This window comes from Pelobates fuscus, chromosome 3 (genome assembly GCF_036172605.1).
Source record: "Pelobates fuscus isolate aPelFus1 chromosome 3, aPelFus1.pri, whole genome shotgun sequence".
Lineage (NCBI taxonomy): Eukaryota > Metazoa > Chordata > Amphibia > Anura > Pelobatidae > Pelobates > Pelobates fuscus.
This window is the reverse complement of record NC_086319.1, coordinates 263,284,747-263,300,541: the sequence shown is the minus strand read 5'-3', so window position 1 is coordinate 263,300,541 and position 15,795 is coordinate 263,284,747. Positions and strand designations below refer to the sequence as shown.

General features: G+C 40.7%; 1 protein-coding gene across 2 annotated transcripts in view; it reads right to left on the bottom strand.

The window, feature by feature from the left end:
- Positions 1-479: 479 nt before the first annotated feature.
- Positions 480-15,795, bottom strand: part of BIN3 (bridging integrator 3) — a 41,147-nt gene continuing 25,831 nt past the window's right edge. For both annotated transcript variants that reach the window (XM_063445508.1, XM_063445509.1), the window contains exons 2-9: positions 14,968-15,013; positions 10,381-10,421; positions 9,594-9,655; positions 7,476-7,612; positions 5,596-5,636; positions 4,932-5,073; positions 3,464-3,598; positions 480-1,034 (exon numbers count right to left, since the gene is read on the bottom strand). In XM_063445508.1, coding sequence (XP_063301578.1) covers positions 888-1,034; positions 3,464-3,598; positions 4,932-5,073; positions 5,596-5,636; positions 7,476-7,612; positions 9,594-9,655; positions 10,381-10,421; positions 14,968-15,013 — 751 coding nt within the window. In that variant the 3' untranslated portion in view covers positions 480-887. The remainder of the gene's footprint in view (positions 1,035-3,463; positions 3,599-4,931; positions 5,074-5,595; positions 5,637-7,475; positions 7,613-9,593; positions 9,656-10,380; positions 10,422-14,967; positions 15,014-15,795) is intronic.

The following is a 15,795-nucleotide window of genomic DNA, read 5'->3' as shown; positions in this document are numbered from 1 at the left end:
TCAAAGTGAATATCAAACTCCCATAAACAATGAATGCACCTTATATCATAACGTAGTTGTATGTGTTCAATGTAGCATGTTTTATGGTTGCTACGAGAGCAGAGCAGCCTCCAGTGAAAGGTAATTCTTGCTCTCCCTTGCCAGTCAATGGCTCGGCACACTGAGGCTTTGACTGACAAGCTAGAAGAAAAACCTATGGTTAACGCCAAAAATAGCCAAAGCAGAGCTGAGTTTGAGAATTCTTCCATTTTGGCTGGCCTTGAATTTAAAATTCACTTTGAACTTCTGAAAATTGTTACTTTAGTTAATAACCCTGTATGTCGCTAAAATAATTAATTTACAGGAATTTCACAGGCAAATTTCACTGGAATCACAGAACTTACATTCTACATCCTACATGAAGCTCTGTTATCAGGAAATGTAAAGCACTTAAGTAAAGAAGTGTTTTGTTGTTGGTTTTTGTTTTACCCAGAAAGGTAGACTTTGTATAAGTACTAAGGCACCTCAGGATTTAGCTAGCTTAATAACGTTAACTATCAGCTGTGCACAAAATACTTGACTTTCCCACATATCTCCCAATTATTTACAAATAAAGAGCACTAGTGACAAATGTAAATGGCAATTCTGAGCATCAGGTGATGGGTCATCATCAAATCAGATTTTATCCATATTATCTTTGAGTGAAATGCAACACAAGATTGGCCCAAGTCCTAGATATCTGATTACCAATACATGCTCTTTCAGGTAACCTCACTTGGGAGTTCCTTATTGGAGTGGTTTGGACACCAAACACTGAAGTTGAGGTTACCTGTAAGTAACAATCCTAATTGTCGCTTTTTGCCCTTTCTTTTCAAAGTATCCACATATTGAGGTATGAGGGTCAGTGGTTAGTCATCAGCAACTATAGAAAGTCCACGCAACTCTGCCAGCCTGGCCTCATTCTCTCTCTCTCGTTCTTGATCTGTCAGTTCCACCTGGTCCACCTGCTGGGCCAAATCACCAAATACTCGGGACATCTCTGTGTAATAAACCACCTACAGTAGAAAGCAGAGGAAACTGCAGTGAGATAGTTTTTTTTTTTTTTTTTTTTTTAAAGTGAAACAATAAAAAGGTATATGAATAGATTACACAGCAAGTTATACACTAGTATTATTACAGAGAATTTTATATATTATATATATATATATATATATATATAATATTTAGGCGTTGCTATCAGAGCTGTTAGTATGTGGATACAGAATGTACTTAAGAACCACTATAGCACTTTAATACTATGCAGTGCGTATGAGGAGACATGGTAATCTCTGCCCCTGACACACTGTAGATCTCACTTGGAGCAGGCCTCTTACCTGAGAGCACAGTTGGCTTCTCTTTCACTCCATGGCAGCATTAGGGGGATGTGAGGTAGATTACTTTCTCCCCGTATCCTTGATGCTGCATGGGGATGCAAGAGAAGTCAGTAACCTACACCAGCGTGCTCTCATGTAGACACAAGGGAAGCCACCCTACTGAAATTAGAAACACAGGAGGGTGCCTGTTATATACTGTGTGTGTGTGTGTGTATGTGTGAACCTGAAAGACAGTATGTATTTTTGAATGGGAATATGTGCATCTCTGTGAGTATTTATCTGAGTTTGTGTACGAGTGTACACTTGTGCGGAAGTGAATGAAGAGGAGTAGGGCAACCAGCGTTTTTTTAAGTTTATTTTTTCATTTTAATGGGGCTCCACAATTGTGATGGTAGTCCTGGAATGAATTATCTGCACTGATTAGTAAGCTGACAGGGAGTGAATGAAAGGCACTTGGATTACAGAAGATTTATATGGACCAAAAGCATATGTTAGAGGGACAGACAATATAAATCAGGAAGGAGAAGTTTATAGATGGTTATCTGGAGTAACAGAGGTTACAGGAAGACATTTATGCAGAGTAATATAAAAGATTACAACATGCAAAATCACCATATATAGTGAAACTCATGTAATGAGAGACATTATATGGAGAAGGGAAACATAACTGGAGCAATGTGGTATTATAGTTATATAGATCAACAGGTAGAATTATAGGGAGAGGTTATATAGAGTAACAGGAGAGATTATATGGCGTAACGAGAGTTTATAGAGCGGTTAAATGGAGTAATAGGAGGGATTATGGAGAGGTTATATGGAGTAATAGGAGGGTTTATAGGGAGAGGTTATATGGAGTAATAGGAGGGGTTATGGAGAGGTTATATGGAGTAATAGGAGGGTTTATAGGGAGAGGTTATATGGAGTAATAGGAGGGTTTATAGGGAGAGGTTATATGGAGTAATAGGAGGAGTTATAGGGAGAGGTTATATGGAGTAATAGGAGGAATTATAGAGAGGTTATATGGAGTAATAGAAGGGGTTATAGAGAGGGGCGATATGGAGTTATAGGAGGGGTTATAGGGAGAGGTTATATGGAGTAATAGAAGGGGTTATAGGGAGGTTATATGGAGTAATAGGAGGGTTTAAAGGGAGAGGTTATATGGAGTAATAGGAGGGGTTATAGGGAGAGGTTATATGGAGTAATAGGAGGAGTTACAGGGAGGTTATATGGAGTAATAGGAGGGTTTAAAGGTAGAGGTTATATGGAGTAATAGGAGGGGTTATAGGGAGAGGTTATATGGAGTAATAGGAGGGGTTTTAGGGAGAGGTTATATGGAGTAATAGGAGGGGTTATAGAGAGGTTATATGGAGTAATAGCAGGGGTTATAGAGAGGTTATATGGAGTAATAGCAGGGGTTATAGGGAGAGGTTATATGGAGTAATAGGAGGAGTTATAGGGAGAGGTTATACGGTGTAATAGGAGGGGTTATAAGGAGAGGTTATATGGAGTAATAGGAGGGGTTACAGAGAGAGGTTATATGGAGTAATAGGAGGAGTAATAGGAGGAGTTATATGGGGAGGTTATATGGAGTAATAGGAGGGGTTATAGAGAGGTTATAGTGAGTAATAGGAGGAGTTATATGGAGTAATAGGAGGAGTTATAGGGAGAGGTTATATGGAGTAATAGGAGGAGTTATATGGGGAGGTTATATGGAGTAATAGGAAGAGATGGAGTAACAAGGAGGAGTTCTAGGGAGTAAAAGGTGGTGTTATAGGGAGAGGCCATATGACGTTATAGCAGGAATTATTGAGAGGTTATATGGAGTAATACTAGGAGATATAGGGAGAGATTTTTAGTAATAGTAGTTATTAGGAGAGGTTATATGGAGTAATGGGAGAAGTTACAGTGATAAGTTATATGAGTAAAAGGAGAGGTTATAGGGAGAGGTTATATGACAATGTTAGGGGGGTGATGTTATGAGGTTATGTGGAATAATAGGTGTTAAAGGGAAAGGTTAAATAAATCAACAGTAGAAGTAATTGGGAAAGGCTATATAGAGTAATAAATGGAATGTAAATTTTAATAGTGAAGAACTAGAAAGGAATATAAACCTGTGCTCGGATCAATGACTCAAAGCTTGGTTTGAAGTAATCAACACGGCTGTTGTAGAATTGTGGCATCTCCTCCAATAACTGGGTGTTTTTTGCAGTAAAATCATCCCGGACTGGACGCAATTCTTCCCTGGCCTAGGAAGCAAGACATTTGAGAAAAACACTTGTTCTTAAAATCATACCGAAATGAGTAGGTAGGAAGAATATTTACAGAAGAAAGTCATACAAAAAATATATGGGTTTGAGTTGGCATTAACAAAATGGGATAGAGCTAGGCATTGGGAAGCAGAGGGAAAAAGACATGCACCTAGACTGGGAATAAAATAACATCATTCACGTTGAGAAATGCAGGTTGACTGGGTGTGACAATCATTCAAAGTTGGGAGCACTGAAGTATTTTTATGTAGACTCAACAGAAGCAACCCTAACTATTGTGTCTGAATACATTTTATACATACACTAAGCCATCACACTGGAGAGATTTCTGCTGCCCAACCAGTGCTGGTCGTTAGTTTGTGTCAACAACAACACACTGCATTGAGGTGAACAGAGAAGCAATGTGGGATCCTGCAGCATGGTCAGCAAGTAGAAAGTTGTCAGCATAAAGCAGGGTATATATATTTTCTCATTCCATAATTGGTTCCAGATTCAATTGAAAGGTCAAGGTTTAACTGGGTGATCCTGGGACTTTTTCCAAGTATGATCACCAGAACATGAAACTATCCCTTCAAAGTAAGAGCATTAAAACTAAACAAACAGCCTCCAACAAACCTTATGCCATTTAGAGCAGTGGTCTTCAACCAGTGGTCCGCAAGAATTTATTGCCGGTCCTCGAAAGCTTTCACCATGCTGAGCCGGCCCTGCTGTCTGCCTTTCTTGGGCCGGTGGGGAGATCAAAGATCTCCCTCACAGGTCACCTGGCAGTTTAAGGGAGAGGGAGGTAGGACCCGGGAGACTGGAGGGGAGGAGGACCCAGGAGGCTGTGATCCTCCTGCGAACAGGCAGGTTGGAGCGTTGCTGCGCGTTACCATGGCAACACTCAGACACATCGCTGTGCTTGCAGGAAGAAAATAGTGAGGTCAGCCTGCCGCCGGAGGAGCTGCAGGCTGAAGTGCAGACGCCATCACTTACCTTCAAGGCCAGAGGTAAGAAGGGGGGGGAGGGGGGCATAACGCTATTTTATGTACAATCAGACATTGTACATATAGGCAGGAAGCTACATAACTAGACTTTGCAATTGTACATGCATAGCACACATTCCTAGCATGTCAAAAGGAATGACATAAGACAATAGGAGATTATTCGCATAAACCGGATGTAGTATTCTAGCTAAAACAAGGAGGAGACATGAGGCAATCCTTATATAAGCATACATTTCAAAACCACGCCTTCCAGCTCTACTGGCCTAATTCATCCCAGTCCTCTTAGACAAGTCCCACCAACTTTCTCCTGCATTTCCATATCTGACCTGATGCAATTTGGCAATCGCCGCTCCAGTCTTCTCCTTCTCTTCATATTTCTCCAGCTTTGACTGGAGTCTCTTGTATTCCTGAAGTGCTTGCTCCCTGCGTTTAACTGCCATATTCAGAGATGGGAAAACACTGCTAAACCTGTGTGATAACAATATTAAATATTATGTTTGTATTAAGGCATGTCATATTACTGGTTAGGATTCATACCGTTGCTCCAAAGAGCTAAAAAATATTTTGTACCAATGCAGGCACAGGTGGCAAAAATAAATAATGCCCCTATGTCATTAGAGAGGCATGAACATTCCATTTTGGCAGATTTCAATCTGTTACTACAGTATTTTCATGGTACATACCATTTCTTCATTGTGTTATTGACTCAAAAAAACAAAATGGTTGCTATCCTTAAGCACTAAAGCAGATCATTGTCGAACAGTTAAATAAGACTAATGCACATTGTTCTAATAGATATGCCAATTACTTCATAAGTAAACAGCATAATTAAAGGGACACTTAACTGCTTCATCGCATTAAAACTCTCTCCATTTGTAAAGTTATACAACACATGGTTAAAACTATAAAATATCATACATAACACAAAATCTCCCAGCATGCAGAGTTCAGAACACATTGGTCTACTGAAAATGCGAACCTTTCACTCACCGCTTAAGAGGGTCCATCACAGTCTTCTGAATCTGGTTCACCTGGGAAGCAAGGAAATACTTCATGAAATCAGGTATATGCTACCATGTAAGACTATTCGTTTACGAGGCCACACACAGAAAACATTAACAACACATTGGTTGTTTATATATACAATACGCATACATAAAGAATAGCACTCCATGATATAATACAGAGAGACAGTGATGCCCAAGCAGCCCTCCTGCACCTGGTAATGTAAAGTTTTAATGATTTATTCCTTAGAATAATACCCTACAAATGTTGATTTCTTCATGGGACAAAACATTAAAACTAGGAAGCAGCCTTAGCAAAGAGACATACAGCTATTGTAACCATAACAAATTACCTTGTTATTACTACAAGGCCACAAATAGTCCCATGTGAAATTTAATAGTAATGAATGCACTTCTTAGTCTGAACTGCAAGAGGCAGCAGAGGTGCATTTGATCCAAAAAAGAAGTACTTATTGACTAGGTTCCTTTTACGTCACACAGATCCCCCCACTTTATTTTAAACAAAAAAGAAAGCCAAAGCATGCATGCTCTTGTTTGTTGATGACCATGTGCATGTGCAACAAAAACATTTTTGGGTCCACTCTCAAAACCGTTTAACCCCTGAAGGAAGAGGACACCCAGACACTCCTGCTTCCATAATGACTTCATAGAGAATGAAGTTGTTTGAGTGTTCCTTTAAACTCTTACGCTTTCCCTCACATCTTTCAATATCAGTTTGTCCAAAGATGGTCAGAATTATGCAGCATGGACAGGTGTGCATGCGTTCAATGCGGACAACAACCTTTAAAGGGATTGCACATCATGTAACTCTAAAACATATGTAACTGCACATTTTAATTAAGGGTAAATATATATACCAGCTTCACTGGTCCATGCGATAATTGAAAGAAAATACTTTACCATTCCTACTTTACTAATGCTTTACTATTTAGTAAGAATAAATGCTTTAGGCCATTAGAATATTAGAGAACTGATTTCATTGCATTCAGAAGATATGCATAAGAATATAGAAGGACAATTTTATCTTATGTAGGGCCTAATTTAAAATGACATGCAACAGATCTCATAGATTCTTCCAAAGAACTCTCAGTTTTACTCTTGCACAAGAGTGAAAGTACAATAATCAGGACAGATTTTGACAAATGAAGATGCCAGGAGTTGAAGCCAGGAAGAGGAGATGATTGCAGTACCCAGGAGTAAGAGGGTTAATTACCACAGGCATTGCGTTTCCTAAAAATCTGAAACCGCTATACACCTGCAATGTCACATAAGATGTACCAGAGTCAAACGCGGCAAACTGGTTTACGTAAACATAAAATTCCTATAATACCTTTCCTGGTAGTAATCTTCCTTTCACTTTCAAAAAAGAGAAAGCAATGGGGAAGAATGGTAATCATTTAAACTATTCATGTTCATGTATTCCCAAATCACAAAATTAATGGTAAATAATACAATGACTATTTTTTTGGTCCATTAGCATGTTCACAGTACAACACCAAACATGCAACTTCTTAAGTTTGTTCTGTACATAAAACAGGACCACTAATGCATTGAAACAAGAGGCTTTAAAAAAAAAAAAAAAAAAAAAAAAAAAAAAAAAATACATTTCAAAATTGCATTAGTCCTCTTAAAGTTGATTGCCAGATTATTATGTTGTTTTTTTTACTAGTGCATTTGTTGGTTGGTTAATTGGTTCAGCCAATTTCCTCAATAAACCTGTGTCTAAACGAGGAAGATAGTTTGCACAAGTGAGGAATGTTTATTGTTCTATAGATCATTGGGAGAATACTTATTTCAGCATCATAACCCCTCTGTGGATGCATATTAGGAAAAAACTTTATGTACCTTTTCCTGATTAAAAGCATCCATACGCTTCATTGCTGTGTCTAATGCCGTGACCATTTCCAGAAAACCAGGGTCAGGTTCACATAAGGGATTCGCTAGCAGATCTGAAGAAATCTTCACTGCTGACTTTGACATGGCTGGCAGGAAGAAGAAAGTGTTAAATTATTATTGGCATTTAATATAGCGCCAACAGATTCTGTGGCACTTTACAATATTATTAAAGGACGGCTATAGTGCCAGGAAAACAAACTCACGCCTGGCTGAAGGGGGTTAAACACTCACCTTTCTCCAGCGCCGGGCTCCCTCGGCGATGGGGACTCTCCTCCCTCTTCTGACGTCACCGGCTGCTCAATGCTTTCCTATGGACGCTGGCGTCTTCTCACTGTGAAAATCACAGTGAGAATCGCGGAAGCGCCTCTAGCGGCTGTCAATGAGACAGCCACTAGAGGCTGGATTAACCCATATGTAAACATAGCAGTTTCTCCGAAACGGCTATGTTTACAGCAGGCAGGGTTAATCCAAGATGAAACTGGCACCCAGACCACTTCATTGAGCTGAAGTGGTCTGGGTGCCTATAGTGGTCCTTTAAGGGGACTTTAAAAACAAATTAGACAAACTATTACAAATTGTGGCAGGAGCAATAGGTTGACGAGTTAATCTACGGAATGTGAGGTATAAAAACACAATAGGAAGGGGAACATTAGAGATAGTAATCAAGTGATCGGATGGAAAAATAGTAGAATTGGAAAGTTAGAGTGAAGTGGAGAATGGACCCACTAAGCTGAGAGAGTAAGGCTTTTTCAAAGAGGTGAGATTTAAGGGATTTCTTAAAGGGTCTATAAACTGCCCAAGTACAATAAATTATAATTTTGTTATTATTTTATTATTTATATAGCGCAAATTCTGTAGCGTTGTATAATTAATAAATACATAATTGATTAGTAGAGCTAGCCCCAATGAAATCATGTATGCATTTAATTGGGTTTTTAGTCCCCTTGAGCTAAACAAACCATAAAGTAAAAGGATAAGTTGCCTGATTGGCAGCCAGGGGGTGTTAAAGGTTCATTTGTAAAAGTGCCAATTGCAGCTGAAAATTTTCACTTTTTTTTTCTTTTTTAATTTTACAAAAAGAGGACACACACTCTTCTCACATAAAACACTTTAGCAAGCTGAAGAATTGAAGAGTAGGGGACAGTCTGATGGGGGATCCAGACTGTTACATAAGAATGGAACCACGTAAGAAGTCCTGTAAGCGTGAGTTAGCAGTATGGGTGCGAGCAGCAGACTTACTTATCAGTGAGAGTTAATATGTTAAATTTAATCGTATAGGGTACAGGAAGCCAATGTATGATGTATTGATTGACAAAGGGGTGATGTGTGAGAGTAGCGACTGGAAAGAAAAATAAACCTTGCAGCAGCATTCATTATGTACTTTAAAGAGGCAGTCCAGTTTCTGGAGAGAACAATAAAAGTCAATGTGTGAAATTTCAAGCGCATGAACAGGCTCCTTAGTAGCATCTTCTGCAAGGAAGGAGGGATACAAGCAATGCTTTTAAATGTGGGATTGGCATAATTTGGGAACAGACTGAATAAGAGGCATGAAACTGAAGCCAGAATCAAAGATAACACCAAGGCAGTGAGATTGGTAGGACAGGCTGATGCGCAAGCCATCAACTTGCAGGGAGAGCAGGGTTTAATACTATGAGGAGGGAAGATAAGAAATTTGATTGAATTTTAGTAAGTGGTTGACATCCGTTTGAAGACAGAGAGAGGCAACTGGTGACACGTTCTAGGACAGTGAGCAAGAGATCAGGGAGGAATATCTGGGTGTCATCGCCATTCAAAATAATTAATACGTTTACCAAGAGAGGCCGTATAAAGAGAAAACAGAAGGGAGCCAAGGACTGAGATTTGGGGGACTACAACAGAGAAATGATGAAGCACAGATAAGGAGCACATATAGATAATGAAAATGTAAGAAGGGAGATATGACATGACGTGGCACAGATAAGGAGCACATATAGTTATAGATAATGAAAATGTAAGAAGGGAGATATGTGTAAAGAAATACAATAGGATGGAACATGGGGTAGATGTCTTTTCGTGTAACAAACAAACCTAAATCTGCTTCTATACTTTTCTTCATATCTTTCTGGAGTTTCTTTGTCTGTTCTTCGAGTCTGTCAGAGACAGAAAGTGTTATATTTGTTTTTCTGTACTGAATGCAATTTACTTTTTTTTTTTTTTTTAACTTATAATCACTCTGCAATGTAAGACAGTTCTAGTACATTTCACATATATTCCTGCTATGCAGGGGTTTATAAGGTACATAGAGTTCTCGTTTATGAAGCAAAAAGAAGACCAGTATTGTCGTAAAGGTCTACGCCATTACTGTAAAGATCTTTGGAGAATGAGAAAATCCTGTGGATGTGCTGAACATATGGGACATTCAAAGTTATTTTTATATTAAATTTACACATTTAGTTAAAAAAAAAAGTCTAAGCACCAAAAATCACTTCATCTTAATGCTACCCTTGTTTTCTTGCCATTATAAACAGTGCTGTTTTCGAGAAATGGCAAGGCTTTCCCAATTTTCATACATACCAATGGCTGTCATTTAAGCAGCTACTGGGGGCTATGGACTGAAACAGATTCAATTATTGATCTATTTGAGGTTCGGCATCATCATGTAAAGTAGGTGGACGCTAGACAAGGCATGCATCTAGTGCATTTCTTTGAGAAGTATTGTATTCGTCTCAGAGAAGCGTTGGATTGAAGGACCGTAGTGATTGCATGCTCCATGTGTCCTTAATGCTTCTCTATGAGACAAATTCAATAAGAATAATGGAGGTGGTTGGAAAACAAATAACCAATATTTAGCTAACCACTAAAATATGGTACATACTGTTGCAATTTCCCATATTCCCTTTCAAAGTCCCGCTCCACCTGTGGAAAGGAAAAATAAAAACAGATATATCGCATTATCTCAATCCAGCTATACATTTAATAAAACATCCCCAATTAGCATGCATGTCTCATGTTTTGAATAATCTGTGTAAACTCCATATTATTAAGAACTAACATAATTTCTTGCACTTAAAAGAGACAGCAAACATATGCATATAACTAAATATGTTGTTTCTCTCATTTGTTTAAAGGGACACTCCAGGCACCCAGACCACTTCTGCCCATTGGAGTGGTCTGGGTGCCAACTCCCACTACTCTTTTTTTTTTTTTTAATTCTTTATTTTTGTTGTGTATGAATAAGAATGACAAGCGCTTGTCTGCAATGCCACAACAGCGTTCTCCAACATTTTGAACATACAGATTTGTTAGCTGTTATATAGCATTTAGATGGAACGTACACATTTTTTATATTAATAAGGCAGGCTAGGTACACGTAGGTAATTCGCATTATTCATCATGAGTTACATCTTCGTTTGGTAACAGTAGTTTAGGGTTAACGTTTCTATTGCATGTCATCACTCATAAGTAGTTTGTATGTTAAACTATGCTTTACTAAGCTTTAGTTTGATGTGTCAGGGAAGATTACAAATGCAGGTGTATATACAGATTGACTTACTGACATATGATAGAATAGTAAGGTAACAAGCCTAACTGACTCAGGTGTTTAAGGTAATATGATTCTAAATGTGATTTCGCATATAAGCAACCAGTGCACAATTTAGCTTATAACAATAAAAGGAAAAGATGGTGAGTAGATAAGACACATTAATAAAGACATGGTCAGACCTATTCAGCTTACGGACTAAGATGTCAATATACATCCATGCACGCTGTTAAAATAAATGCCTAACTGAGAGAAACAAAAACATAAACTTAGCATATAGGGCGAATAGGGCATATAAGCCATTAGGTTTCCGCTGGTCCACATAGCTATAATAATGAAATGGAATGCAATCAACGCATCTCGCTGGTAAAATATATAAGTGAGTACAGTGTGCTAATTAATTAAGCAGGCTAATGCAGGTAAATTAAGTATGCTATACAGATGACATCGCTGTGCTATCTGGACGTAGAGTAACCTCGCTATGTATTTTAAACACAAAATTAGGTTTACTGTGAATTAAACCACTGGGAACAAGTTTCAAAATGAAAAATGATAGGAATTAATTAAAACCATGCTCAGCTGCAGTAAAGAGTCCTTGGCAAACAACAAATAGACATGACAGCAGTATAGTTAAAAGAAACAGGTGTCCCAGTGAAACGTAAATTAGTTGTTGGACACAGGTACCCAGTTTATATTAGGCACTCAACCAACTCCAGATCTCAAGGCCCACTGCCTGGTGGTAGGGATCCGCTCAGCGATGTGGTGTAGCCTGCCGCTCCATGAGATGCAGGATGGCGTTGCAACCGCGAGGTCAGAGCTCCGCTGCAGTGAGGTGATTCTGATAACGTGAGGTAATATGCTTAAGGAGCTAGGCCGTTGTCGCCTTGTGTGGGTCTCCTGGATCAGCAACCTCCCATTCGTGTGCTGTGGAGTGGCTTCCCGCCTGTGTCTCCCGCTGGTAGCAAGCCTCACTGCCTCCCGGTCTTCGTTGCCGACGATGCCACAAGCTTTCCTGGGTCTGAGGGCCAGCCCGGCTGTCTTACTCCTCTGTGGGTGAAGGCGGGTGTGTGCTTCCAATTTGTTTGTCCGCCCTGCCGGCAATCGATGTCTGCGCGGCCAAGTGGCCGCTTGGAAGGCCAGAGATGGGATCTCGTAGTGGCGTCGACGGGTGGTTGACCTAATCCATGAGGCCACTAGTTGTGCTGCCCGCCGGTAGGTCACCCCCCTGTCCAACAGCGTTGTGCAGAAGTTCAGGCACAGCCGGTCTAGGGCCTCCAGAGGGTGGCATGGGGCACGGGAGAACGCTGTCTTTTCCCTAGGTCTTTGTTGGGCGGCCATTTTGGTTAGGCCTCAGGTGCCTCGTGTGTGAATCAGCGGGAGGTGTGCTGCTGGTGCCGGGATATCCCTGTGGGTGGTCCTCCGCAAAGTTAGTATTGGCCCTCTAGGAGTCCCAGGCTGGGTGATCGGCCGTCTCACCCACGCCCTTACCTCCTCTTAGGCCTCTAGTCAGGCTTGTAGTCGCTGCGGTAGGCCCCGACGATGCATCCCGCTTTCTCGGCGGCTCAGCGTTACAGGAGTAGTCTCTATACGGTCTAATCTGCAGCCCCTATCAGGGTGGTGCTTTTTGAGTAAGATTATACTGTAAAATTCAGTCTTATGTCGCTTAAAGTGTGAGTTCAGGCTGGAGCTCATGCTGCACACGTCTGATCAGCTCCACAGCCAGGCTCCGCCCCCCAACTCCCACTACTCTTAACCCTGCAAGTGTAATTATTGCAGTTTTTTATAAACTGCAATAATTACCTTGCAGGGTTAACTCCACCTCTAGTGGCTGTCAACTAGACAGCCACTAGAGGTCACTTCCTGCTCTATAGCACAGGAAACCTGTGCTAGAGCGTCGCTGGACGTCCTCACGCTGTGTGAGGACCTCCAGCGTCGCTCAAATCCCCATAGGAAAGCATGATTTTTCAATGCTTTCCTATAGGGAGCGCTAATGCGCATTCGCGGCATTGCCGCGCATGCGCATTAGGTCTCCTCGGCCAGTGGGCGGGATCAGTCTTGCCCACCGGCCGACGCAATGGAGAGGAGGAGCGTCGCGGAGGAGGAGACAGCGGCGAGGGACATCGCCGCTGCCTCAGGTAAGTGACTGAAGGGGTTTTTACCCCTTCAGTACTTGGGGATTGGTGGGTGGGAGGGAGAGGGACCCTCCAGTGCCAGGAAAACGGATCGTTTTCCTGGCACTGGAGATTCCCTTTAAGGCTACTTATGGAAAAGTTAGAATCTCACTGACAAAACATGCAGGCTCCATATAGCTGGAGCTTTGCTAACCTGCTTCTGCTGTAAAAGGATATCTGGTTTTGGCATGCCTCTTAGATTGTCTAAATTTGGTCTGATTCTCCTTATTTACTAAATGTGTTCATAGGAAGAAACTGGTAAGATTTATAATGATGGTTCAGGAGGTCCTGAATTCCTGGATAGATGTGTGTATTTCTACATTCAATTTTAATTTTCAGACATCACAAATACATTATTGTCAAACATAGGGGATAAGTAAACAGAATATAAAAAATCTTCAGAAATTAAAGTTTCCCTTTAAGAAGCAGGTTTTCTAGGCAAGTGTAGATCTGTAGTACACTATAGAGTATAAAGTCATTGTGAAGGTCAACATAAAGTGCATTTGTCATGGATTAAAATTGTATTTTGAAACCCAACAGTCAGTAAAGTATACAGAGTGTAATCATATTGCTGGGTTGTGAATAGATAAAATGTAATTGACAAAGAGAAATTAACTACATATTGCTTAGCGAGATATATGCACATCCTACAATGCTTGTGTGGCAAACATGCCTATGCCACGAGCTCCTGGAGGAGCCTGCTAGCTAGCCTCCTGCCCAAGGATTATGGGCCGTATCCAAAGACCCTGTTTGGGAGTTAAACCTTCCCAGCCACCATTAGCAGCTTTCCCTGGGTGCCCCTGGTTCGGCATTTTCCCTTCATTCAAATGGAACTGAACGCTAGCTCCCTGGTGGCTGTTCGCATGAAGAAACACACGAATTGTCCTCAGTGGTACATTATTGTCATGGAACTAAATTCGGCATGTTGACTTTGTGGGTTCCCGGTCGCCTCAGCGGGACTTAGCCACGAATGTTATTGAACTGTTTTTGGCATGAGGTGACCGTGCGGCTCCTGCACTACTTGGTCCGGGATTTTGAACGAGAGCCTGGGCGCTCTGATCAGGGCTATTTGGGAATGTATTTTTTGTGGGGTTAAATATTTTTATGATGTTTTGGGGTATTTTTTTGTTTTATATTTTTTATGTTTGCCTCTCTGTTCCCAGGAGCGTACCGGTCTTAATGCAATTATCTCCAAGGCACAGATTTATGGAAGGGGCTTGTCTTGCATTGAATGGAGACCCTGTACTGGCGGCTGTGTATAAAAGAAGGCAACTTGGCCATATTAAACCAGTTCCTTTACAACCTTCACTCAGTCTCGCCTAGTGTTTAGGTGTACCAGCTATACTCTCTGCAGGAAAGCTTTAATCACTAGAAGCTGGATCCAGGATCCGGTTTCAGGATGGGAATTGACGGCGAGACCCTGGCCAATCTGCGGCGGCTAGGGGCTGAAGTGCTGATGGTGTCCCAGCAATAGCTAGGTAACGTGCTTTGCAGAGGTACCCAGTTAGGGTACCAGGCGGTCCGCCACAGCTTGGTCACAGAATCCAATCTTCCTATGCTCACCAAAAGGGATGTGGAAGCAAACTCTGAACATAACTAAAATCTATAATATTCCTGGTTGAATAATGGTATAATTCACTTCATATTGAATAATTATATAATCCACAGATTCGCTTTAACCACACTCTGGTCCATACTCTGAATAGCTATAGATAATGTTCAAAATGATATGTCAATGTTCAGTACTTACCGCTTTTGGGACAATCTGCTTTTTTGGCTCAGGTTTGAAAATGTTCCTGTAAAGTGGGGGAAAGAAAATTATCTTGATCAATTCACAGACCTTATATTCTGGCAGAAATTACACAACTTGCATTTTCAGTGACCCTGTCCTACAGAAATATGTCACTTGGAAAGGATTAACAATTTTGTTTGTCTTTACATTATGAGAAAAAAAAATGAATAAAACCTATATATACACACACGCATACACTTATATAATCACATCTGCCCAGACACCAGACTTGGCAAAGTACACATGAGCATAACCAAAACCACTTACAAAGTATGTGTGAGCAAGATGTATCTGTAAATATGCAATGATAAACAGCATAACCTAACATGTGCAGATTAAGTTTCATACTTTTTCAATTCTCTTAAAGGGTTACTCAAAGCTAGCGCCATGACCACTTCAGTGTTCTCATATGTCTGTTGTCAGCTTGCATCACATTACCAATGGTGGTACCTCCCCCTGTCCTGTGCCAACCAAGATCCCCCTTCAGTCTGTCCTCCCTCAGAAGACAGGATTGTAGGGAGAACTTGGCCTCTGTTCTGTACCAAAGGTAAGTTTATCCTTATTTCTTAGTATTTCCCCCTTCTTTACTTAGAAGTGCCAGCAAGGTGCAAGTAAAATGCATTTCATTATGGAACTAGCCTGAAGAGAAAGTCCTTTTCTTCTCAGCACTCGCCAAAAGCAAGTAACCATCCACATACTCTTATATAGCATGCCAGGGTATAAGCCATATTGGGATGCTGCGGCATAGGTCATTCTGACAGCAATGAATTTACACAGTCCCTTTTT